Consider the following 26967-nt stretch of genomic DNA (forward strand, 5'->3'; position numbering starts at 1 on the left):
AAAGCGTCTGCTAAATGACTGTAATGTAATGTAATGTAATGTAATAACCTTTGTGATAACTAGCACAGAGGATGGGCCCATCTGGTACAATGTGCGTTGCGATTTAGTAACCTGCGCTGCGTGCGCGACGTCTAAACGCTCACGAACAAACCCCGTTGTGTTTGGTGGGTGTGTTCGGGGATGGTTTGTGAACAGATGCATTTAGGGAAATGTAGTTTTTTGTCACTGCTGAGGCGTTGAGATGAATCACCAGCAGGTGGTGACATTATAACATAATTGCTACGTTGTTAGGGAATACGAGCAACTGTAGTAAACATTACATGAAAAGGAGGCCTGTGTCTTGATCGAGCAAAGCAATGCAAACATTTTAATTGAACGTTTTAACAGCATTTGAATGTATTCGGTTTGCCCTTATTATAGAGTATAAACGTGTAAACCTGCATGTTTTTTTTGCCTTTGTCCCATGTCTGATCTTACACGTGATCCCAAAATACAGAATGATTCAATCACATAGGCAAATAATTGAGAACAACCATAGGTCTACACCTGCCATTGTATCAATACAATAAACATGCTGTTTCGGAATAGTCTATTTTATAGATTTTATCTATTTTATGATGATAAAATGGTCTTCGCGATATCCCTTTAAGAGCAAACGTCAGCCTCGCACCTCCAGCAGTGTGTCTGTCCCTCTGTCCGCCTTGTCACGCTGAGTCTCTCCCCCGTCCACAGCACTTCAGCCCGGACGTGAAGGTGAGCGGCTCGGTGCCACAGCGTCCCGCACTCGGGGATACGAGGAAAGTCGGACAAAGAAGCCAATTCGAAGGACAACAACCGATTAAACAATATAAATCGCATAAGCATTGGGTAGACATAGTGAATTGATAGTCAAAATGGATCAAACGACTCAGTCCACTCAGATTTCCTCGTCGCAGGGGTTGGAGGGACAGAACTCCGCCACTAAAGACTCCAAACTATGCGGTAAGAAATAAGGTTAATTGTTTTAATTGTTTTGCAAATGAAGCGTCCAGTGTTCATGGAAACGAGGCCTGTTCCACTTCCGACACAGCATGAGATAGCACTACATAATTTCTCTCTCTTAGGCTGTTGTTGAGAGAGCTCCCTTTATTAATTTAAGAGAGTTTGGTCCTTTTCAGGACATTGTCACACTTGACATTGTGACAGTCATTCAGTCCAGCCGTCAAACACGCCAGGTATGGTTGTGTCGCATGTCTTGACAGATAGATGCAGCCAGGCTGTCTAAGGTTAGGTTGTTAAATCCAAACTGCCGTTTTAGGCCATATCCGAATATAGCACAGCTGGATATTTGTAATATGCCTACATTGAGAAAAAAAACGTCCTATTTCTGTGCATAAATTGTTTATAAAACCCACAGATCAATTGCCTATTTGTCTAGAGAGAAATAACACACTAATACTAACAGAGAATCCACCTTCTTCATTCAGGCCCATGTTGTGCTTTGCCAACTGTAGGTTTCCTCCATCAACCTTTTCTTTGACCCAACTTTTATTTAGGTTATCAGACGAGGGAGCAGACATTTTATTACTCCCTGTTGAGAGAGGCTACATGCTGCAGTGCAGATGCATTGTTACCGGGCAACGGCCCCATGAAGGGAGGACATCTTAAAGGCGCACTGCCTTTTTGTGTCGGTGAATTGTTTCATCAAATGGTAAACAAACCCTTGCAAGGAGATCTAGCCCCAACATAATCATTCTTCTTAACCCTAACCCCTCCTCATAATCTAATTTCATTGTCATGTACCGTGTATTATTAATATGCCGTGTCTACCCCTTTCCCAGCTTCTGAGAGGATGCAGGTCCTGGTGAAAACAAAGGGATGCTCTGTAGCCAAATGTCTGCTGACAGTTTATTCTCGATTAGGGAGGGGCATCTCAAAACATATTTTGATATTTCATCCATTTTGCTTCAGAAATTACTTTTATTTTCCGATGCAAACCAAAAAAGAATGACAGCTTAACTAGGCAATCAAAATGTGTTCATATTAAACAGTTTGTCTTTATAGGTTCTACTGTAGTTTCCATAATGCAAAGTCACTTTAGTGATTGGTAGCACATTTGTTTTAAAGCTGGTAATAAAATGCAATCATATGTTTCCAGTTCCAGAAATATTGATTGATTCTCCATGAATATGCTGCTTTGCATTTTTGAGCTCCATTGAAAGCAGAAATATTTTTGAAATTGAGCCTGATTTTCCCTGAGTCATCCAGATGGTGCATCTGCTGACCTGCAGTAGCATTTCCCCCTAAAGCCTACAGGCGGATTTGGGCCGTCTCAAACGAAAGATTACCAACCGTGGCAATATCTGTGGTCGTGGCACCCAAACGGAGGTCCTACGTCTCGTAGGAGAGATTCAAAAATGACCGATGTCATGATCTTGGGACCAAAGCCCGTGACAAATATCTGACAGCGTCAGGAATTTAGGACGATCATCTTGCGTCGTATTGACTTGCCTCATAGCCACTCCTAGCCTATGACTCAGAAGTGTCTCATCACACAGTGTACATGCATGGACGTATCCAAGATTATAGTTTTGTGCCGCACAGTTGAAATAAATGTATAGGATTGCAAAATTCTCAGTCTGTATGAGACTTCATACCCTGACAGTGATAATGTGCCAGTAAACATCATTGTTTATCACAGTTCAGAGTAAACCTAGCAGTTAAAGGATTAACATGGTTTTGGAGAAGTAGGCGTGTTAAATATATTGTCCTATTTTCAACCGGTTGAGAATGTTCTGGTAATGATTCACACCAGGGTAAACACTCCCCTATAGGCTACACGACCCATGAAGAAATCTGACTGGACACACCTGCTGTTTTTGCATGTTTTCTTTCATAAGGTGATGTTAGCAATAACGTTAGCTAGCTAGTTTTTCGTTAGCAAGTTTGCTTTCATGAGAACATTGTAGTTGTGCTTTTTTCCCCCCATTTCATTTCAACCCTTTAGAAAGGCATTGAGGTTTTCCTCATTTACAGTGATGTCGATCTTACAGCAAAAGCAGACACACCCATTACAGCAGTAGAAGTCACATGCAACACAAGACAAGAACAACTAGAAACAGTTACAAATCAATATGTTCATAATCATATAGTCTTAAATTCTACATAGGAAGGAAGAATTTCGATTTGCCAAGATCAGAGCATGCTCGGGAGAGTAAGTAGCAGCCAATCATTCGATCTAGTCATGTAATATAAGAAGGCAGTTTTCCTATAAGGCCTTTAAAGATAAACAGATACCAGTGCTTGTTGCACCTCCAAGTCCAACCAACCATATTATTATATAGCACACAATGGAGAGAATCATATTTGGTACCAGTGATGAATCTAAGGGCAGACCGTTATTACATCTAGAGTGACAGACCATTATTAATACTAGCCAGTATTCACTTGGCTAGCCTAGCAATTATTGTTGGGTGAATTCAGTCTCCCAAAATGAGCGCGTGTCATGGAGTAGGTAGCTATGGTAACAAACAACAATGTGTACAAAGTGGGGGCACGGTCTGTCATCATCATCATCATCATCATCATAGCGGATTCACAGTTTTCATTACCACTCCCACACAGTTTGTGGGAAATGTAGGCCTAGAAAAAAACGTTTAAAAATACATTTAAATGGCTGGATAAAGTATGCAGATTTGTTTTGTTGTTGCCTAATGACAACAACAACCTGCTGCGTCTACCAGCGTCAGAGAATAGAGCACAGGTGAAGGCAGGAAGGGTGGTGTTGTGTGATCTCATCGTGTCTTATGGTTTATGCATGTACCATCTGTAGTAAGTCTGTCTACTCGTCTACGCTCGGCTCAGGAAGACACCGATATACTTCCATGGTCCAGAGTGACGCTTGTCCCCAAAGAAGTGACGCACTTTCAAAATGAACACAGGACCCAATTTCTCAAACAATTGTCGGGTTAGGTCAATGAAAAGTATCATTTCTTCCCCAGTGTCCCTCTTTCCACAGATAATTGTAAATTTGATTGATGGAACAGTTTGTTCAAGGCGGAATGTACTGTAACAGTGTTCAAAATAATGCCATGCATGTTGCTCAAGGTATCAAACCCCATAAGTATTTGGCTTACTACTGTACTCCCTACTGAAGGCATATTATTCATCAGCATGGATAACGCCATTTTATCGACAGCCATTCTGAAAAGTCTAAAGCCAGTGCTACATTCATACTCAGATTTCACATATTTGATCTGGTTTACGTTTAGGCTGTGTCTAGTTTTACGCAGACATTCTCTGGTTAAACCTAATCTTGACAAATGTTAGAGGAAGGCTAGTGGCAGATGATCGTATTATTTGAAGCGCTGCATTTCCGCGAAGATGAAATTGATATTACCGTTATAGATTTATACATCAGTAAGGTCCTCCACAGATACCGGCTGTGAGAGTCTAGGGAACGATCCAGGAAACCGAGTCTGCAGACATGGCCCAACCTCCGCCTTCAGAATGAGAGTCTGGATGGAACATGGGATTCTTTTGGCTCTCTCGCCCCCCTGCTGTGCCTTTCTTGTTTTCTTCTCCTCTCTCTCTGGCCGGCGCTGGGGCTGACTTTAATCTCACTGAGTGAGCAAACTGTCCCCCCAGGGTTTTGGGTGTCACGAGTCATGACTGGACCCTCCCGGGGAAGAGACAGAAACAGCTGACGCGACTGGGGTGCCGTGAAGGTTCCCCCTGTACCATAAAGTACCCACCATGGACTACAACACCCCCCAACACCCACACAGATATGCCCAGACTGTCAGCGGTGTCCTTTAGGGCGACATGGCGTATTTCACTTCCTCCCACACCTCATGACAGATTTGACAGTGTGGGAAACATGCCTGGGGAGGCCATGTTTAACCCTTGACCCAGAGAGAGCGCTTCTTGCTAGAGAGAAGCTGTCCCAGCACCGTTCTTTCTTACGTAATGGTCTGCTCTGCGGTAGAGACGTATATATGTGTCTGAATGGATACGGTTCAGCAATTCCAGCGGTTCTTGGTAAGAGATAAAAGGGACATTTCAAGGATGGGGTTTTGCGGACATGAGGGCGATTTGGTGTACTACTTGCTCGAGCATGTATGCCAGCGTGGGTCATGTACGCGCACGCCAGCGCACGACGGTTTCGGGCTAATCTGGAAATGTCAGCAAAAAGGGGGAGAATGTTGACTGTCCAATTGTGGGAAAATCTGAAGGCGTGTTGTAGTGAGGAGGGTGAACGTCTGGGCGGATCCGGGCGAAGGAATGCTGCAAAGCGAGGAAGGGCTCGCCACACACACACACACACACACACCCCAACCTACACACACACACACACACCCCAACCTACCCAGTCAGTCTCCAGTTGTGATTCATTCAGGGCGAAGCCACTTCTTGATGCCCCGGCTTTAAAAAAAAAAAGGTGTCCCCTCCTTAACCGCTCACGTCCTCAGAAATTCCTCCAGTGTCTTCTCACGGTGATACCGTACTGTGAGACGGATGATGGGAGAAGCACACTTGTGTACTTGGCCCCTACCTTGATATTCCTAGTATTCTACAAAGGCTACCATTGTGTTGTGGAAACCCACATGAGGTTCAGAGGTGAGGCAGAAAATGTGTTCACTTGCTAGGGTAGGGTTATGTCATTCCCATTCGGTAAGTGCATTGTGGGTACTTAGCTTGCATCGGGAGTAGTAAGCCATGAAAGAAATGGTTTAAGAATTGCATGGGGAATGGAATGGTCTTATTACAGTAATAAGAGTAATAATATAAGAAGCCTTGCTAATATTTGTGTGGTTACTGTACATGCATATAGAATTTGTCTGCTTAGTTTATAGATCTTAATTTATGTCTATTCTGTGTTGACTTTGCTTGCATAGGAAACATTTAAGTGCATGGACTGATTTGATTTAAAAGGTGTTAATTGGAGTAAATTGACAAGCTCAGACTCGCATGGACATAAAAGAACTGTGTTTACAGTAGTAGCTCCTGACATAGTGGCGTGTGTAGCATATGGTAGTGGATAAGGTTGGATACTGGAAAAGAATCCTTTATATTTCCTAATATTCTGCCACTGTAGGATGTTCATTCTTCTGTCCTTTTTATTTTCCCAGATTCCTTTCTTTCCTCTTCGCCTGTATCTCTCATTCAGTCTCCTCAAGGCAAGTGGATGGTTCTCTTACGCTGCTTGCCTGCTCTGTCCTCTCCTCTCTTTTCTCCTGCTACCTTCCCTCTCTCCCCTGTCCTTCTCCATCGCTCGCCTGCCGCTATAATGCTCTCTCCATCCCTCTCTCTGGTGCCTCTCTCCTACTCTCGAGACCCCACCGAAGAAGCTCAAGTGGGGCGACATAGAAACCAGTAACCTTTAACCCCCACCCCTTGCAATATTCAACGACTGCCCTCCTCCACCCATCCCCCTAGAAGCCTAGAAACGTTATCCCATCTGTTTCCAATGTTGACCCCTTTGCCTTCACTAATTGTAACGTAGCAGAGCAGAGAAGCTCCTCCCACTTTCAATAGTGTCTGACAGTTGGAATATTCTTAACCCACCAACTGGCAAGCAAGGCTTATCTTTCACTCAGTCGCTAACAGATGAATGGCCAACCTAAAGCCTCTGTACATCAAGGGAAGAGTTTGGGTTTAACCCATATTTCCCCGCCCTGCATGGGTTTGAAATCCTCAGACATTACAGACATACTTAATACATAGCCATACAATGCGTATAATTGGCACCATAGTCACACAGCTTGACGTGATGGGCCCTAAACCCATTGCTTAACAATTGATCGAGCCAACCATTGATGCTATTGGGCTAGATCGCTTTATGCCTCATTCCTAATGGAATATTTTGGCACCAGATATCTGGAAACGCATGCCCCGAAAAAAGCAGCACACTAATCTTTCTCTCTCCAACCATCTGTTCCCTACGCTTACCCACCCCCTGAATCTTGAGACCTACAAATGAAAGACACAAAAACCCAAGTCCCCGTAGAAGACAGCGATCTGATTCATTTTAGGTCTTTGCCGCCCGCCAGCGAGCGTTATTTAGGTCAGCGGCACTCGCTGTAGGTCCATGATAATCCCAAGATTCCCACTTTATTTTAAAATGGCAGAGTTCAAGTTCACGTTGTGTTCACGAGAGCAGGAACCTAAAAATGGATCAGGTTTTCCTACGGGAGCTCTGTCCTTGGGATAGTTCATGCCCCCTAGTTAGCCCCCCCAACCCTGGTATCTCTGGGAGCCCACCCCCACCCCCCCCGGACCTCATTCCCCCCCCAGTAGCTCCCAGACACCGGAGAATGGGCGGCACTGGGGGAAGGATCGTCCACCGCTGCTCGAGGCGTCCGAGCCACGGACGGACCCCCCCGGCCGCTCACCATGCCTCACTCTCCACCCCTCCGCTCATGGCTGCTCAGGCTTAATGCATGTCGCCGCTGCGCTGGAGCAGAACATTTAGGCCTTCTTTTCCCTATGGTTTGTATGGTTCTGTTTTACGGCCTCACTCTTTTAAATTTTGTTTTTCTCCTTCTCTTCAGCACTATTTCTGGTAGCGTAGATGATATAATGAACACGGCGTGCACCAGTGTGTACACGTACCAGAGAAAGAGTAGGAACAGAAGTAGTGTAACCTGACATCAAAATAACTAAGGATCTGTGCTGGGATATCCACATACTCACTGATGACAATGAGCCAACGGAGTTAGGGATGTAGGCCAAAACTAGATTGTTGAGAGTTTCTCTCTAGTTTCCAGTTTCGGTCCAGTTATTAGGGGTTCCAATCAAGCAGTGTTCCCATCTCCTTTTGCGGTGGTAGTTGGGTGGGAATTTGTTTACTAGCAGCACAGACCCCAAAATACCACAATGCAGTTGGCTAGATTGGAAAGTCCATTTCTGTGGCCTAGTTCGAACAATGGATAATAGCTGGGGAGGGGAGGGGAAGGGGTCCAGACCAAGACAAAGTACTTCAGTCACAGCGGTCCAGGATTGGCGAACAACATGTCCACACTCTACACTCTCCGTCCTGCGGGGCTAGCAAGGGTGACTGGAGGGGTCACGATGACCGCAGAGCTCACACTCTGGTCCTCCCACTCATGACAGCATAATGGCAATGTGTTGATGTAAACTGTCAGATGTTATCAAATGAAGCAACATTGGATAGCCTATGTATAGGCTCCTAATGCAACGTGGGCCGAACAATATGTGTCGAGAAGGCCAACGCAGATATGTTCTATGTATTGCGATACATATTTCGGGTTTATATGAATGTCATCCTGTTGTGCAGACAGACTGATTGATCTGTCGCTGCGCTTTTTGCTAAGCCAGGGTTAAACCGGCCGTGCACGGGGTAAGCGGCCAGCTGACGTGCACCTCCTGATATAGCTGCCAATTTGCCGTCTTGATTGCTTGACACCAGGTGTCCGATGACAGGAGCAGTTGCTCGGAACCTTGTGGGTTTGCGTTATGACGCGAGGATCCTCGCTAGCAGCCACCCTCCAGACTCCTAATGTCACCTCAACTATGGCACAAGGAAATGGTGTCGGGTTTGCCCAGTTAGCGACATGATTGACAGCACGGGGGGAGGTTATTTAGAGGGGGATTGCCCACACAGCAGGCATTGTCCATTCTGTTCACCGTGCTAGCTAGCTGGATCTTTAGCCACTCTGTGTGGCTCAGTTAATATCTTCCTGTTGATTAACAACTGGGAACTGAGGACGGTGGAAACCGGATTGTCATGGCAGTCCCTGCATGTTGAATGACGGAAATTTAGTTCAACAGTTGATTGAATTTGGTACCTAACTGATAAGATTAGCTTTGGTGCACAAATATGATTACAATAGTCTACATGTTGCCCACCTGCACCTCTTCAACATTGAGGATATGAGGAAATGTGAAGTGCTCTCATTGATATTTGGATGGGATTTTGATATAAGTAGGGCGGCTGCTAAATGGTTAATGAAATGGCATGTGTTAAATGCGCCATAGTGAAAATGACATAATATGACTCCAGGCAAAAAATTGAGATGCATAAAACTGTGGCTCATAAAAATTAGCAAGAGTCGCAGCAGGGTGCGTTTATCCTGTGACCTTTACTTCCAAGCCTTATTTCCCAGGCACGCCTTTATCTTGTCCCAATTGTGTCACTTACAGTTCTTACTTCTGTGACCCCCTTGTACTGTGTTGGGCTTCTGGAGATGTTAAGTGACAACTAGAAGGCTCTCGTTAACTCATTGATGTCGCTTAGATTGTTTTTTTGAAGGGATACATTATTAACCCCTGTGCTTCGCTCAGATGGGAAATCATTATGTAGTTTATTATCAAGAGTATTTTGGGTGGCAACTTATATTTTTTGTTCTCCTCAGGATATCGGCGATCTTATCTCTGGGCAGATTGAAAGCATAGGCCTATTGTGCATCTTGAATTTTAGTCAGTTAAATTATGCAACTAGAGGTTGCAGAGGCCTATTGTGAAATTAATGAAGTTATGCAACCGCAGAGGCAACGTAACAAAAATGTCATCACTGGCACAGAGGCCTATTGTCATTTACAGATAATTGGAATTTATATTTTGTTTTGCTGCTGTTTAATTTTTGATCATACAAGCCATTCTCTTTGTTGCCTCATTGAGAGACCTCAATGGCAACAACCTCTGTAGTCTATAAGAGCAGCAGCATGCATACTGCAGACACCACCATCCCTCAAAGCAATATGACCACCCCGCATAATGCATGACCGCTTTGGGCTGCAACACTGCGGCTTCCGCTGAGTAACACTGGAAGTGCATGGTAGTTGTAGCGTGAGTGTTTGTATGATTTTTATTCCCTCCCCTCCTTGTCCTTCCCCCCTTTTACCCACTCCTTCCCTGCGTGCCCAATGCAGACAAAAGGGTGGTCCTGGGCTCCGACAAACCGTCGGAAGGCGTGGCCACCTCCCTTCGCTTTCCCTCCCAGCCGGGCTCGTTCTCGCCCGGTAACTACGGGAGCGAGGCCTCAGGACCGCCGGAAGGAGCGCCGGATTCGCCGATCAAGACGTCGCCCGTGTCCGAGAGGATAAAGGCCCTGGAGGCCCTGGCGGCGAAAAAGAGCGAGACCGCGAAAAAGGGCGAGCCTGACAACCGCAACGACGGAGGAGGATTCCTTCACTTCAAAGAGCGCCATTATGAGAAACCCCACACCGAGCCACCGTCAGAGGCCACCTCGGTCCTCCAAAGGAAAGTGGTCGCTGCTGATCAGGAATCCCCAGAATCCCCCTTTGAGGTCTTGGGGGAGTCACGACCAGGCGGCGAGTTTGAAGACACCGCTGACTGGATGAGGGCCCATTTACCCCCCGTCCCTGACTTCGATGATACTGAAGATTCAAGCAAAGTTGCTTTAGTATCGGAGAAGCACAGTAAATCGAGGGAGATGAAGGCGGTGGATATCGTCGTGCCGGACATTCCTGAGGCTTTCGCTGGCGTCCCGGATGCCTTCATGGACTCTCCAATTTATGTGGCCAAACCGAAAGATCAGTTCAACGACCCGGCCAAGCAGCCCAGCGTCGAGGAAGAATCTGAATTTGACATCAGCTTTTTACCGACAGCGTACATGTGGGACAAACAGGAGAAATCTGATGTCCAAACCACTCTACCTAAACTGGACTCTGGGCTCCCCCCCTCTCCTGCCCCGCCCGCTGGTTTTGACTCACCCCCCTCACCTGCTGTTACTGAGTCCAAGCAGAAGGTCTCAGAGACCAAGAAGACTCCATGGGGCAGTGACCTGGAGCCCCCAGAGGCGTCTGAAGTTGACAGCTCAGGAGAGTCTGACGACACTGTCATCGAGGATGCAGCCGCCGTCCCTGACCCTTCAATCCCTGCTCCCTCTTCGTCAAAAGACCTTACCCCTAAAACCGTCCCCTCCTCCTCCCTCCCCGCTGAAGAAAAGGAGACCCAGCCAATTAAGCTAATGCAGGTCCCCACTATCAATGTTATTGAGACAGAGGAGCCAAATTACAGTGAGGAAGAGATGGATATGGAGGAGGAGGAAGAGGAGGAGAATGAAAGCTATAAAGTTGGGAAAGACCTCGTCAAAGAGGCGCCCAAAACCCCTGAACCTCAACCTGAGGTGAACAAATCGGGATCATCTAAAATCCCCCCTTTAGAGTCAGAGTTTATGGAAGGTTACTCTCCTCCATCCTCCCCTGTTGACTCTGACGCTGAATACTCGCCTCAACACAAGATCCTCAAATCTGAATCTGATACGGCCGCCAAACGGTCATCTGACGACGGTGGGCTGCAGAGCGTCCCTGCCTCGCAGGGCCCTAGTTCTGACGCCACCCTGGCAGAGGCAGAGAAATCACAAACTCCAAAGGAGTCGGATGGAAATGAGCCCCTTTCCACCGCCAAACCGCCCAGAAAAACCGAAGATGTCGACTTCCCGGACAATGACGATGAGTGGTCAGACGATGCACAAGAAGAGTTGGTCAAATCTGACTCAGCCAAAGTCACCTCTCAGGATCTTCCACGAAGTGCTGCTCCCAAGATGGACGAGAAGCCAAACATCAATATGAAACAAGATTATATGGAAACATATGCACCTCCAAGTTTCATGCAGGATGACATGGCTGCAAGATATGATAGACAATCATTTGATGATTATGATGCCCCGCCAGGCTTCGATGACGATGTAAACGAGTTGAAAGAGTTGAAGAATGATGCTGTTCAAGAGCCGTCCGATGAAACATCTCAGATTCATATTGACACCCTGCTACCTAAGAAGAGTGCTACAAAGGAGAGCACAGGTGAAGAAATTACCCCAATGGAGGATGAGGAAGACTCCATTCCGAAGCCAGTTGGTGGCCAACTATCTCCTAGGGAGTTTCCCAAAGATCCATACTCCTCTTTCCAGAGTGAAGCGCCAAGCAATGTCAAGGAACTGACGACTGATCTGAAAGCTAACAGTGACATCGTTGCAGATGGCATGGTCAACAACGAGACCTGCACGCCACAGGAAGTAATGGCAAAGTCCCAACAGGACACCAAAGTGGGTCATCATTCTCCTGACACCACAAGTGACCTGGAAAGCATTGAGCCTGACTGCTCCGTCTCCACTGCTACAGACAGCTTTGTGGAGTTCATGAGGGAGTGCCTGAAGTCGCAGCAGGGCGCGGAAACGCAGCACCTCAGTCAGGGTTTCGCCAACAAGGATGGAGCTCCCAAAAGCGTCTCTATTCCTTCCAAATCCCCACCTTCGATGGTCATTGATCTGGAACAGGAACGCCTCACGATCAACGCCCTCAAAGAGCTGGGGAGCAGTCAGGAGGAAGAGGAGGATCTCCCGTCCAATGCGAATGACCCGTTAGCCTCCAACCTGGGCAAATCGCAGTCTTCCTTTGCCTCAAACCCCAGCTCTCCCTCTCAGCACCGAAGCACATCTGCTTACGACAACAGCTCGTATTCCAAAGAGGTAGAGGCCATCGACGAGTGGGTGGCAGAGGCCTACCATCTTGCCGAGCATGTCTTGACAGCAATACTAACCCACTTGTCAGGTAACATGTCTTTCCTCTGGGCTAGCCCGCTAACCTCTCACGCAAGCACCGCACAATCACCCCACTGTACCTTATTTTCTCTCCTGCACCTTTTCTCCTGCCCCGTGGTCCAATCCAGTGTGTGAAGTCACACTAACAGTTTTATAACACATGGTTGCATGAGTTTGAGAATCTTGATAACGCTGTGTGAATTTCAGCCTAATGACCAAGCTAACGCAAATTACGACAATGTCATGGTCAATGCCTGACCAACACTGCTCTTCACAACTCTTCTAATACATGCCCTATGAAGGTTGTTACTCGTAGTTGTTGTGAGAGCCCAAGAAAAGATATCACAGAGGTCGCAAAGGTCCCCTTCCTTGTGTGAGGCTTTAAACCAGTTCTGCTCTATGTTTGCCACTGGACTGGGCGGTGGTGGGGGTTTTAAACATGGCGTCCAGGTGTCTGCTTATCAGGGCCCTGAAAGTCAGTCGGTACTTTCGATCCCCCGGTGTTGGGTTTCGGCTTTGGTGCAATTTTTCCACTGCACATGCAGAGTCAATCATCCTGATGGTCATTATTTGTTACTTAACCTTTTCATGACAATAAATATCTTATGCGGCCTGGATATTACAGAAGCATGATCAGGCAGAATAGACAGGAGGAAATAATGTGATCAATGAGCCCCTCTTTTTATATATTTTTTGAGACAATTTGCACTGTAGGCTGTGAGGCAGGTTGCCAACATTGATAATTGGCTAGATGTCATCAGAGCTTGTAGTGCCCTCCTGTCCTCTCCAAGCCCTCTCAGCCCTCACTCGGGAAAACTATATGCCAAGAATGAGATTTTTCTCTGGAAGCCATTTTATCTTACAAATATTAAGCTGAAGCTTTAGGCCTAGCTTCCCTATACGATGGGATTATTACGCATCTTACACTGTATGTACTGTAAGTAGCAATTTCTCCATGCTAGGATTTATGTTCCGTTATCTAATCAGTTGAGCTACCCAGAGCCAGGGTAGAGCTTACTAGCTTATAGAGCCTCAGTGGCAGACCCCCAATCGGCACCCCTTCCTGCACCCCTGCCCATGCAAACATGAAACCCTAGCCCCGTGCACACTGGTTGGTATGCAGACAGAGAGAGGCGTGTTGGCTGCCACATGAACTGAACTCAGACACAGCCATGTGCTGCATGCCATAACCTACACTGGGCACGCTTTGTAACTGTAGGTTGTAGCTGAGGCAACCAGAAACGAGGGGAAAGTGCACTGGAGTCATGGAGTGAATGATAATGAAGTACGACTGGTTACTTTTGTTGGGCCGAATCTTTCAACAGAATGTAGTTTGTCTTCGACCGAAAAGAGAGTAGAACCTATAGGAATGAATTAATCAATGGTTTATGCAGTCAATTAGCTTAGGGATTTTTAGATTTGTTCAATTTTTCAGCTTTAAAATGACCAATTTTACATCTGAACTCTGCGGTCTCAAGTTCTCTCCCCGAGCGATGAACCGCAGTGTTACTGTAGTCTTTCTCTACGGTGCTGCCTTCGACCTCTCCAGGTGATTGGGTGTGGTATGCCTGGCTAGGTGGGTTTACTTTAGTAGGTGTTGGCTAACAGCGTCAGATGACTGATCCTCATTGTTAACTAAAGCAGTACAGGAGTACCAGTTTCACATCAAAGGAACCAAGCAGAAACATGATACTTCATAGTAATATGATCCACTGACTCTACTGTAGTGGAATCCACTTGTGGTGGCTTTCGACATCCCTTGGATAGTTCAAGTCCAAAGCTGTGTCTGAAATCGCATACTTTTGCCGTTTACTATTAGTATGTATGTACTACTGCTGTCCTTACAAAGTACGTACTTTGCATGTAGTATGCATACAATTGGGACATACTACTTCCAGCTAAGTATCCCAGCATGCATTTCTCTCCAGCCAGCAGCGATGGATGGTATTTGAAGCAGGTGAAAAGGCTTTGTTATTTTGTCTCCTGCGACTGTTAATGTCACTTTATTAGGTTTTAATATTTTTAATATTAAACCAAGTAGATTCACAATGTGGTCAGTTTATCCAAATAACCTGTTTTTGTAAATCTGTTCCTCTTATGTTACAGTGGAGGGAAGTCGTACAATAGCTACTACAATAGCCTGCTTTAACTGCAGGGTTCGACAGAAACAGTAACAAGCTGTAAAGTGATTTGGGGGCTAATATCTCTAGGTAACTAGCTTGCAATATTGCGTTAAGTTGGTAAAAGTCAAATAACGTATCAAACAAGCATTTATTTGGGAACACTAGCTGGCTAGCAACAGTTTGTTGGCATTTCATTTTGACAGCTGATACGTTGATAACGATGATACTAGAAATAGGCTATAGAAACCTCATGTTATGCGACCACATTGTCATTGCACTGGCAATGCGCTGTCATCGGTCTGGGCCATCTCAGCAGTTTAGTGCATGTGACGTGTCTTTGTTTACTACTACTATGTACTCCGACGCATTTTTCTGGCATACTAAATAGTATAGAAGTACACGATTTTGGACGCAGCCCTATACTTGACTGCTAGACGTTTGAAAATTAGCTCAAATCAGGCCATCCCGTTTGTAGTGAAATACTATATATCTTAATCTAATCTGTGTTTGTCGACTCGTGGAGTGAGGCGGGGTTAGGACTGGATTGTGTGAATATTAAATCGGACTCATCCAGCTGTGCTGCTGTTTCTACTGTAAACCGCCTGGTATGTGACTCTGCTAATGAAACGTAATGAGTATTGAGTAAGCTTTTGTTGGTGGGAAAAACTCTGTTGGGCTGTAATGGGGTCACACACAAATAGACCAGGGCGCGTGCGTGCGTGAGGACACACACACACACACACACACACTCTCTCTCACATACAAACACACACTACTTTCGCTCTGGCAACGGTGCCTGTACCTTTAAGAGCTGCACACTGCACAGAAAGCAGGCCACTGCGTCTCTACTTCCACTGGGACACGCTGCTGCTGGATCTGGGGCCTGAAACGCAGCGCGAGAGAGAGAGAGAGAGAGAGAGAGGGAAGGGGGGGCCAGGAGGAGCGGTAATGAACGAGGGCCGTCAGAATAGGCTGCCTCCCTGTGGGTACCGGCAAAGCATGCTGGGAAGGATTCAGACCCCTGCAGTGCCGGGCGAGGAAACCCCGCGTCACGCTGTCACGGTCTGGAACAATAGAACGCTCTCCTGGTGCGCAGTGGCCGGTGCTGCCCAGCCCTCTCTCAGGAAGGATGACAGGTTTTGTAAACCAGATTTTATTATTAATATTATTATTATTATTTTTTTATATATTTTTTTTTACTACTACTCACTTTTTATACACGCTTGAATACAATATGTCTCTCTAATACTTTTTTTTTTTTTTTAGAATATTAGACTTTTATGCTATGGAAATGTAGTTTTTGTACGCTAGCCCAGTTTTTCTGTCTGCCTGGCTACAGAGGGCCAGTGTCAGCCAATTATAGACTCGCGTTAGAACAGTCGCTCAGTATTCAGGGAATTCAAGGATACTCAATTGGAGAACGTATTAATAGCGGTGCCAATCGTGGGAGAATAATCAAATTATACACTATCCCAGCAGGCCTTCCTCATTCCTCAAACACTATCTTTACATATATTTCTATTAGTGTGCAGTTAATGAGTTAACCATTCACACTTATGGTATATGAACAACATGGGTTGGAATTGTGAAAGACCCATTATATAACCCACTACAGTAAAAAAAGGGTACAAATGAATATGAGTGTTTCCATGTCGGCTCATGGAAATGAGTGTCTCCCCATATTTTCCCATGATGCACTCCGTTGACCCGTCTGTATCATTTGGCCACAAACCAGCTGCCGACAAGCTGATGGCATATGGTCTCATCAGCTCTCGCTGCCCTAATTTGACCGAACCTGCCGGCTGCGAGCGAAACGCAGGATCTCCTCGGTGTGTGTTTCTGGTCACGTGACGCGGGTGTGAGTGAGAGCGGGCCTCGGCCTCCGGGCCGTGTGCCCTGTTCGTATCCCAGCGTGAATCGCTGAGGGGTTGATGGATAGCGGCATGGCAGGCGAAGGAGCAGCGCCCAGGCCCCTCCCACCCCCGGCAGCGAGGCCAGGCCTAGATCTTCTGATTGTGCGGACATGTTCTGCATGCCTGTGTGTACGTGTGTGTTCTCTCTCTCTCTCTCTCGCTCTCTCTCTGTCTCCCTCTCTCTCTCTCTCTCTCCTTCTCTCTGTCTGTCTCCCTCTCTCTCTCTCTCCCTCTCTCTCTGTCTCTCTCTCTGTCTCTCTCTGTCTCCCTCTCTCTGTCTCTGTCTGTCTCTCTCTCTCTCTCTCTCTCTCTCTCTGTTTTCTGTGTGGCTGTGTAAGTGTGTGTGTGTGTAACCCGGGTGGAGGGAATAGGACGTGTGAGAGGGGGGGGGGGGGGGAGGCGGGCGTCTCTCTAGTCTCAGAAGCCCTTTTCCTGGTCACACGCCCGGCCCCGCCTCTTCGCCGTCAGCTGTGATGAAAAACCCAGTAAAGAAAATAACCCCCAAAAATGTACACAAACAGAATTTCTCTGTGGCTGCATTAATGGTTCCTCTGTGGCAGGGTTGTGCCACGTGCTCCGGTAACCAGTTGAAAAGAGTGTGTGTGTGTGTGTGTGTGTGTGTGTGGGAGGGTGGGGGGGCAGGTACACAAGGTTCTTTTAAATGCACCCTTTTTACAGAGGCAGACGGAGGGTACAGCGTTATGTAACGCCACTCTATATAAGGTCTATCAGTTCTGCATGTGTGCACTTGGTTACAGACACAGACATGCGTCTCTGGCAATCTGCAACGGCTATTCTTAACCCCCAGAAGCCAGAGGGCACGGCGTGATGCACATATAAAAACATTTTTAGCAGTTAGAGGTTGGAGGTGAATGCCTTTGGGTTTCCACGTCTTCATTTTAATAAGTAGTGTGAATTCTTCTCACCTTCTCTCCCCCAAATCCTTTCTTTCTACACACGCACGCACGCAAAACGCCATTTTCACACGCTCAAACCTATAATGCGCATAATTGTTCTCTCTTCCACACACACACACACTTACGCGCTTGCATACACACACAAACACGCATGCACGCATTCCACATTCCCCATCACACACACAAACCTCTCCCTCGATCCACCCCCCTTCCCCCCCCTCACAGTGAAGGACCTGGTGCACTGGCGGGACCCCAAGAAGTCGGGCGTGGTCTTCGGCCTGTCCATGCTGCTGCTGCTGTCCCTGGCGGCGTTCAGCGTGATCAGCGTGGCGTCCTACCTGCTGCTGGCCCTGCTCTGCGTCACCATCACCTTCCGCATCTACAAGTCCGTCGTCCATGCCGTGCAGAAGTCCGGCGAGGGACACCCCTTCAAGTAAATGACGGCGAACACGAAACGCACAACGTCCTCATCGAATAATAACGAGGGTCTACATTAGGGCTGCACGATTATGACAAAAGATAATAATTGCGATTATTTGCTTCAATTGCGATTAATAATTGCGATTCATATTTAATATATAATATTAATATATAATAACCAGAATATTCCCAAATCACGGACGTTGATCCCTTTCTTGCTACTAACTCACTGACCTCGTTTTCGCTAATTTTGTCACTACTCACGGCTGCAGGTGCTCTTGTGACACTGGTCTTGACCTACTGCTATCTGTCTTCTCAGTGAAATTGCTGCGCACAGCGCACTCAGCGGGAACGCACGTGATTGGTCAGACAGCATAAGCGCCTGTGATTCGTCCGTGTAGTCCTAGCACACTCAATTCAAAGCAAAATTATTAATCAGATTTTTGCGATTAGTTAATTGCGGAGGTCATAATCGCTATTTCGATTAATTCACGAATTAATTGTGCAGCCCTAGTCTACATGATCACATGACACGGGTGACATGACGTGACATCATTTCGAGCAGTGTGGCCTTCTTCAGGTGCAATAATGTATTATTAGATGAACCTTTATGGTAGTAGGAGGCATATCCTCGCACACAAGCCCCACTCACACACCCATGACTTCAACTCAACTCATCTATGCCTAAAAACCGAATCACGGAAGGAAAAATACAAGAGTAAACTCATAGATGACATGATGAAATTAAAAGTGAGCTGATAAGATGACATGAGGAAATTAAAAGTGAACTCATAGATGACACGAGGAAATTAAACGGTGCGAATGATGGAGCAGCAGGTTTAGCTTGGCTCCGAGTGAAAACAGGTCTGTACACAATTTTCCAGCTGGTGTGTAAAAACCCGATTGGAATGCGGATTGGACCAGGTGTGGTAGTTGTGTTTTTGAGTGGCTGGTGTGGGGCGCCAGCGGGCAGAGCTGCTGTAGATGACGTGTTCACCCTCAGTAGCTCGGTGCCTCTCCTCAGGTCCCTGATGGAGAAGGACGTCAGCATCCCCCCGGAGACCTTCCGCAAGAACGTGGACTTGAGCCTGACCTACGTCAACACAGCCCTGAAGAAGATGAGCCGTCTCTTCCTGGTTGAGGACCTTGTGGACTCCTTAAAGGTGGCCATTTTATATTTATATATATATATATATATATGTGTGTGTGTGTTTATATGTTTATATATATATATATATATATATATTGGGTAGAATGCTAGAATAAAAAGCATCACAAGGGGCATCACAGGGCAACAACTCATTCCCAATATATTACTATCTCTTCCACTGACCCTCTCTTGCTGCCCAGTCTTTTTAAAGCTCTCTCTCTCTTTCTCTCTTTCTCTCACACACACACACACACTTAATAAACCACTTCAGCACCTCCAGCCCTGGTCATCCATACTAGTTCAACTCTACTGTGACAGGGATATGCAGGAAGGCTCATGGTGTGATTCTGAGAGAGAGAGAGAGAGAGAGAGAGAGAGAGAGAGAGAGAGAGAGAGAGAGAGAGAGAGAGAGAGAGAGAGAGAGAGAGAGAGAGAGAGAGAGAGAGAGAGAGAGAGAGAGAGAGAGAGAGAGAGAGAGAGAGAGAGAGAGAGAGAGAGAGAGAGAGAGAGAGAGAGAGAGAGAGAGAGAGAGAGAGAGAGTCTATGGTTCTATGGTATGGCTGTCTGCATCGTTGCGGACGCTAGCTACGGTATGTAGGCCTCAGGATTACACGAGCCGCCGTCGTACAGCTCGCTGACCCAGAATACCGCTGGAGAGGAGAGACCCGAGGGGAGAGGAGGAGAGGACAGGAGGGGGAGGAGGAGTTAAAGGGGAAGAAAGACATGAGAATGGTTGAGAGAGGAGAAATGATAACTATACATTGGGATTATAGGGCTCCTTGCCATACGCTAAAAGCACTGAATACAGTATAAATTCAATGTTATTCAAATGAACTGAGAACAGTATAAGTGAACTGAATACTGTATAAATGAACCAAATACAGTAAACGAACTGAATACAGTATAAATGAACCAAATACAGTATAAACAAACTGAACACAGTATAAATGTGGGGAGAGGTAAGGACAGATTCAGATGGAGGTGAGGAGATGGGAGAGAGAGAGAGAGAGAGAACTAGAGGAAGGGAGAGAGACGATGTTGTAGCTCTTGATTACAGCCCCGGCCCAAACCAGACATACCAACCAATCAGACCAAGACGAGAGGACCCCAGAAGTAGCCAAGCAGGGCTAATATGCTGTCTCTCCACACAAGCTCAGCTCTGTTAAATCCCCCCCCCCCCCCCCCCACACACACACACACTCTCCTGACAAGGGAAGCCATGTCTTTAAACCAGAGATTATATATTTATTTAGCAAAGAGCAGCATCACATTGATCTTGATGACCTCGGCGCCACCAAGCGTTCTGCAAACTCGCCTTCCGTATCGAAGATTCTGTCTTTTTTTGGTAAAGGGTAAGGGAACATCCAGAGAACATCCTCAGAACACCTTATAGCAACGCACACACGTCGCCACCCCTCCGACCAGGCCGCAGGTCCTGCTACTAACTAACCCGGGCCTGTGTCTCTCTCTCCTCTCCTCTGTCTCTCTCTCCTCTCCTGTGTCTCTCTCTCCTCTCCCGTGTCTCTCTCTCCTCTCCCATGTCTCTCTCTCCTCTCCTGTGTCTCTCTCTCCTCTCCCGTGTCTCTCTCTCCTCTCCCGTGTCTCTCTCTCCTCTCCTGTGTCTCTCTCTCCTCTCCCGTGTCTCTCTCTCCTCTCCTGTGTCTCTCTCTCCTCTCCTGTCTCTCTCTCCTCTCCTGTCTCTCTCTCCTCTCCCGTGACTCTCTCTCCTCCTGTGTCTCTCTCTCCTCTCCGGTCTCTCTCCCTCCTCTCCTGTGTCTCTCTCTCCTCTCCTGTGTCTCTCTCTCCTCTCCCGTGTCTCTCTCTCCTCTCCTGTATCTCTCCTCTCCCGTGTCTCTCCTCTCCTCTGTCTCTCTCTCCTCTCCTGTCTCTCTCTCCTCTCCTGTGTCTCTCTCTCCTCTCCCGTGTCTCTCTCTCCTCTCCCGTGTCTCTCTCCTCTCCTGTCTCTCTCTCCTCTCCCGTGTCTCTCTCTCCTCTCCCGTGTCTCTCTCTCCTCTCCCGTGTCTCTCTCTCCTCTCCTGTCTCTCTCTCCTCTCTCCTGTCTCTCTCTCCTCTCCTGTCTCTCTCTCCTCTCCCGTGTCTCTCTCTCTCTCTCCCCTCTCCAGATGGCCGTTGCGATGTGGCTGCTGACCTACGTGGGGGCCGTCTTCAACGGAATCACCATCTTCATCCTGGGTGAGAGACCAGGGGCCCGGTGGTACCCACCCTTCAGAACCCACCGTTCAGAACCCACCGCTCAGAACCACGGGAATGAATAAGAACGTGGAACCGGGTAGTAAGAGACTCTGATATAGGAAGTCGTGACAGTTCACTGTAACACTGAGCAGTTCACCCCCCCAGACTGCTGGTGTAATGAGGTCAGATGAAGGCAGGAGTGTGCCCCGGTGAGTGGCAGTATAAAGTCAGATTAGCACAGGAGTGTTCCCTGGGTGAGTGGGAGTATGAGGTCAGATTAGCACAGGAGTGTGCCCCGGTGAGTGGCAGTGTGAGGTCAGATTAACACAGGAGTGTGCCCTGGGTGAGTGGGAGTATGAGGTCAGATTAACACAGGAGTGTGCCCTGGGTGAGTGGACGTGTGAGGTCAGATTAACACAGGAGTGTGCCCTGGGTGAGTGGACGTGTGAGGTCAGATTAACACAGGAGTGTGCCCTGGGTGAGTGGACGTGTGAGGTCAGATTAACACAGGAGTGTGCCCTGGGTGAGTGGTGGACCTGGAGGTCAGATACAGGAGTTCCCTGGTGAGTGGGCAGTGGATCTGCCTGCAAATCCTTTCTATGGGTGTTCTGGTTCAACCCATGACTGATTAGACAGCTAGGTGGGGCCTGTGGGGTCAAAAGCCCGTTCCACTTGATCATTTGAAATAAAAGTAGTCTTTCTACGTCATGGGGCATAGAGGTAGTCACAAAACTGATCATTTGGTTTCTGCTGTTACTTTTAATATCATGTTTCTTACAATTGTTCCACTGTTGAAACCTTGTCCCGCCATTTTCTGTTACAACCTTGGCCCACCATTTTCTGTTACAACCATGGCCCACCATTTTCTGTCGATCGCAACGGTGAAGAGAATCTTCCAGAAGCTGTTGACAAATAGTTCTGGAATGAGGAACGGATTAGTGCTGATAAGATACCGTGAGGACAAGAATTCCATTGTATCTGTACTTACTTACTTACTACAGTTACATGAGGCAAATAAACTTTCTATTCTATTCTAAATCGTAGTGAAAGGGCCTCTGGGTATTACGACGTTCCAGACGGTCACGCTAATTTAGCACAGTCTTGCCGTGACCTTTTTAAGCGGACTGACCAGATGGTTCGTCTGTTGATTTTTTTTTTTTTTAACCACTCACTGTGAAAGGAAAGCCCAAAACACGATTAGGGACACCAGCCAACCCGTTCATGTTCCGCTCCTCTTCCTCCCATCTAGAATAATGTCACCGGAGCATCAGACCGCACGCCGCCCGTCTCCGTAGCGCCGCCTTCCCACAGGCAGCGAGGTTGCTGAACAGCTGACGCGCCCGTACGCAGCGCACATTGTTGCTGTGATGTGTAATGTTATCGTGAGGGCCTTTGTGTCGAGGTGCGAGAGAGCCCAGAGCACAAGTATTTCATTGTATTTGTAACATGATAATAAAGTTGAACTTGGGAAGTTGAACTTAGTTCAGGTGCGGTCCTGACAGCTCGGGCTGCTTCATCGTGTGGTGTGAATGCTGAGTAAGTCAACAGTACCCAGCTGCCATCGCTCGGGGTATGCCAGAGATAACGATGGACACCCCTCAGCTCGATGCAGCCCTTTCTGCCTTTTAGGACAGCCCTTTGTCTTTTAGGACAGCCCTTTGTCTTTTAGGACAGCCCTTTGTCTTTTAGGACAGCCCTTTCTGCCTTTTAGGACAGCCATTTGTCTTTTAGGACAGTCCTTTGTCCTTTAGGACAGGACAGTGTAGGTGACAGACAGAAAAGGTGGGAGAGAGAGAGAGAGGGGAAGACATGCAGCAAAGGGCGTGGGCCGGATTCGAACCCACGCCGCTGCAGAAAGGACTAGCCTTTACATGGTAAGCCCCCAGCCCATTGAGCTACCGGGGAGCCCCAGCCCTTCCTGCCTTCTAGGGCAGAAACCTAATAGTAGTAGTCTTTTATGTTAAAATGGTGGCTTTCGACTCGTTGACACAAGTGCAAGGTGTTTTCCCAGGTAGTATGTATTGTACTACCACATGTACATTTCAGACATTGTATGGATTGATACCGTACACTTGATGAGCTGAAACGTTAACGTCTGTCCTCAATCAGAATAACATGAAGATTTACTTTGATAAAATTTGTGACATTTAAATGTATCTTTAGAAAAATACATGAAAAAATAGACTTGACACAAAGGCTATAGCCTATGCTTAAACCAGGTGATCACATGACCCCATAAAGTTTGTAAGTATTTGAATCCTGGCACCGCTACCGTTTGGTTAGCTGTATATGTCATTATGTAGTGAGTGAAATTCTTGTTAATTATATATCCTCTGTGTTCAATCAATCAATCAATCAACGCTTTATTTGTATAGCGCATTTCATACCCAGAGGCAACACAATGCGCTTTAACAGACCGTGTGTCGTCCGGACGTACCTCAGTGAAGCGTCAACGTCATCTGAATGCTTTTCTTTTGTTTCTCTCCTCAGCCGACATCCTGCTCTTCAGCGTGCCGCCCGTCTACGAGAAGAACAAGGTGAGTCGTCCCGCCCTCTGACATCACAGGGACCTCGATGACACGTGGCGAGATAGTGAATCTTTCATTTGAGAACCCTGTATGAGACCCTGATTCAACCTACCCCCTGTATGAGACCCTGATTCAACCTACCCCCTGTATGAGACCCTGATTCAACCTACCCCCCTGTATGAGACCCTGATTCAACCTACCCCTCCCTCCCCCTCTCTCTCCCTCCCCCTCTCTCTCCCTCCCTCCCCCTCTCTCCCTCCCCCTCTCTCTCCCTCCCTCTTTCTCTCCCTCCCTCCCCCTCTCTCTCCCTCCCTCTTTCTCTCCCTCCCTCCCCCTCTCTCTCCCTCCCTCCCCCTCCCTCTCCCTCCCTCCCTCTCTCTCTCGCTCTCCCTCCTCTAGACCCAGATTGATCAGTACATCGATCTCGTACGCACTCAAGTCAACACCACAATGGCCAAGTAAGTGACTATGTACTCCCCTCAATGCATTTCTACCAAAGGGAACATCTTACAAGTATCTACAGCAACAATATATAATACCATGATAATCTTTTGAAAACGGTATTAGTGGGGTTGTTTTGAATGAGACTAGTAATGTCTGCTACTAAATGATTTCCCTTCATCTTTCAGGCTGCAAGAGAAACTCCCCGGATCTGTGAAGCGTAGCAAGACTGAATGATCCACCGAAATCTGCATCTGCATCACCACCATCATCATCATCATCATCATCGTCAACGCATCTTAAACCCCCCTCCGTACCCCGCCTCTCTTCTCAGAGTGCCCATTACCCTGTCCCACTTCTAACCCCACTTTCACCATCCTCCCACCTACACTGAACCAGCTAGTAGTACAATATCTCTCAGCTACTCAATATTCAATGTAAACCGCGCAGCTTAACTACGAGCATTAGAACATGGCCGCGCCTGCGTCAACAGGAAGCACCTAGCTAGGGCAGGAAGTGATGTAATGACGTGACCCCGGTGCCTGTTGTTTTGGAGTGACCGCCAGTAAAGATGGAGGCAGCGTCACAGTGAACTAGACTGAATCTATGACCTGGTTTGCAGTGTGTACAGTCGATGGAGGGTGTACAATAGATGGAGGGTGTACTAAGATGGGTGTTTGTCTCGCAAAAAAGCAAATGTCTGTACTTAAAACTCTACATTTCGCTGAAAGTACGTTAAAAAAAAAGAAAAAAAAAGGAAATAAAGAATAGAAACGTTTAAAAAAGAATAGTAATCTTGTGGGTGTAATTGTGGCTCGTCTTTCCCTGCTCTCGCTCTTTATGGCAGTTATACGGATAGGAAGAAGAGAAAAAATACTTTTGGATGGTGGTACTGGGATTTCTGTTACCGATCGGCCTGTTATTGAGTTGTTGTGTTTTCTTTCACCCCTAAAGGGCACTATGTAATGTTTCTGCAATGCACTGAAAATGTTTTTTTTTTTTTTCAAATTCCACAAGCAGGTTGAATAAAAAAGAGGTTTGGAACACTGAGCCAGCTGTGATAATTTGGTCTAGTTCACCGCTAGGTTTTTACAAATTGTATATACATACAGTACAGTACCAATACAGAAGGATCTCCCCACTGTAGCGATCAAGTTGCAGTAGCCTTGCTTTTTATATATAAAAGGAAAGCCCTCTTACATCGGTCATAACTCGTTTTTGTCCCACCCATACTGTATAAGTCACAAATCTGTGTCACCTGTACATTGATATTATTATGATGATGATTAGTATTGTTATTATAATTATTATTATTACTTAATAGGATTGCTGCTTTGTCTCCCCACCAGCTTCATAGAGGCTTTGCAAGTGCTCCATAAAGTTCCATAATGTAATACACAATGTCTCCACCAGGGCCTCTGGGGACACCGTGTGATTTGGGGTCACACACTGTTCCCGTTTAGAGGACAGTTGCAAGTAGAGCAGGAAAACCATAAAAGTTGTTTTTTTTAAGGTTTTTTTGTTCGTTTTGCTTGTTATCGTATTTAAGTTCCACAAAGTGCATGTCATTGCATAAGCTGGAAGCAGATTTAACCCTTTATATAGGCTGTATCACACTCTTAGCCCTATTTCATGTTTATAAGGTGCTTATTACTGGTGATTGCTTCAATGGAGTTTTGCTTTTAAATAAAACAATTATGGTCTATTCTAAAGCTACTGCTACATCTGTAATAGCGGTCTTTAAGGGGGGCTTAGATGCAATTGAAAATGGGAAATGGATGCTGTTCTATTTCCTATTGAGATTTGATCTAAAGTGAGTTAGCATGCAAGCTGTCATTTCAGTGCAACGCCTTTAATATCAAACGCTCATTTTAACACAGCAATTATCAACTTGATCATTCACAGACTGCCTCTCAATGCAGTAATAACTACTACTAGTACCACTCAAATGTCTGCAAACTGCTGAATGTTTCTCCTGCAACGCTGACATGCCCTGTGCATGCTAACCACAGTGTGACGTTGAGGCGACGTCGTCAGTACTCAGAATAGACTCACAAAGATGTGTAGCCACAAAGCTTAGTTTGTTTCTGCATGTGTCTGTATCAGAAACCCTGTGACCTAAAGGTCAGGTCACTGGACACACACACACACACACACACACACACACACTCACCCACAGCTGAACATATCTGATGTCTGTTAACCAAAGTGCCCCGCCACAGTGAAGCAGGGCTCCTGGAACATAGGTGATGCTTTCTAAGTGACCATAAGAGAAGGTTGGTTCCAGCAGTCTGGCTTTTCACCGGTGCACTCCACCTTTCAACCAGTCCTTTACAATGAAGGCAATGCTACAGTTTGACTAGAATAACACAGACACCTCTTTCTTCAGATTAGTGTCTTCTCGTTTATTCTCCAGAGTGTAATATACTATATAAATCTACATTTGAACTAGTTTCTCCTTGGAAGCATGTTGCTTTTCTCCTCGTCCTCGTCCGTCTGTTCTATCTGGGGGAGGGGTGGTGTGCTCATGTTTTTGTTCTCTTTGGCATTCGTTGTTTTTGCTTTATACTCTTTATTGGTATCTAGACATGTTAACTAACACCTGAACTCTGTTTAGCAATGGGTTTAGTTCTTTTGGAGGTTTGGAAAAAATGTTACAGGAAAAAAAAAAGAAAAAAGCTATGTGGTATCTGTACTGCTGTCAAAGTGGAATTAATAAAAACATGTCAAAGGGTGTGTTTGCTGCTGTCTCTCTCTGTGAATCCTCTTTCTGTGAA

The 26967-nt window shown here is 46.5% G+C and overlaps 1 protein-coding gene across 4 annotated transcripts; it reads left to right on the forward strand.

Moving 5' to 3' along the window:
• Positions 1-736: 736 nt before the first annotated feature.
• On the forward strand, positions 737-26844 carry rtn3 (reticulon 3). 4 transcript variants are annotated; one of them, XM_084461235.1, is made up of 8 exons: positions 737-981; positions 6111-6158; positions 17684-17891; positions 18885-19041; positions 21152-21221; positions 23712-23758; positions 24149-24207; positions 24379-26844. In XM_084461235.1, exons 1-8 carry the CDS (start codon positions 894-896, stop codon positions 24425-24427), a joined length of 726 nt encoding a protein of 241 aa, XP_084317361.1. In that variant the 5' UTR covers positions 737-893; the 3' UTR covers positions 24428-26844. The 4 variants fall into 4 exon arrangements, with proteins under 4 accessions (XP_084317361.1, XP_084317362.1, XP_084317363.1 ...); XM_084461236.1 differs by having other exon boundaries at positions 18903-19041; XM_084461237.1 differs by lacking the exon at positions 6111-6158.
• Positions 26845-26967: the final 123 nt, after the last annotated feature.

The sequence above is a fragment of the Borostomias antarcticus genome (assembly GCF_949987555.1).
Source record: "Borostomias antarcticus genome assembly, chromosome: 37".
NCBI lineage: Eukaryota > Metazoa > Chordata > Actinopteri > Stomiiformes > Stomiidae > Borostomias > Borostomias antarcticus.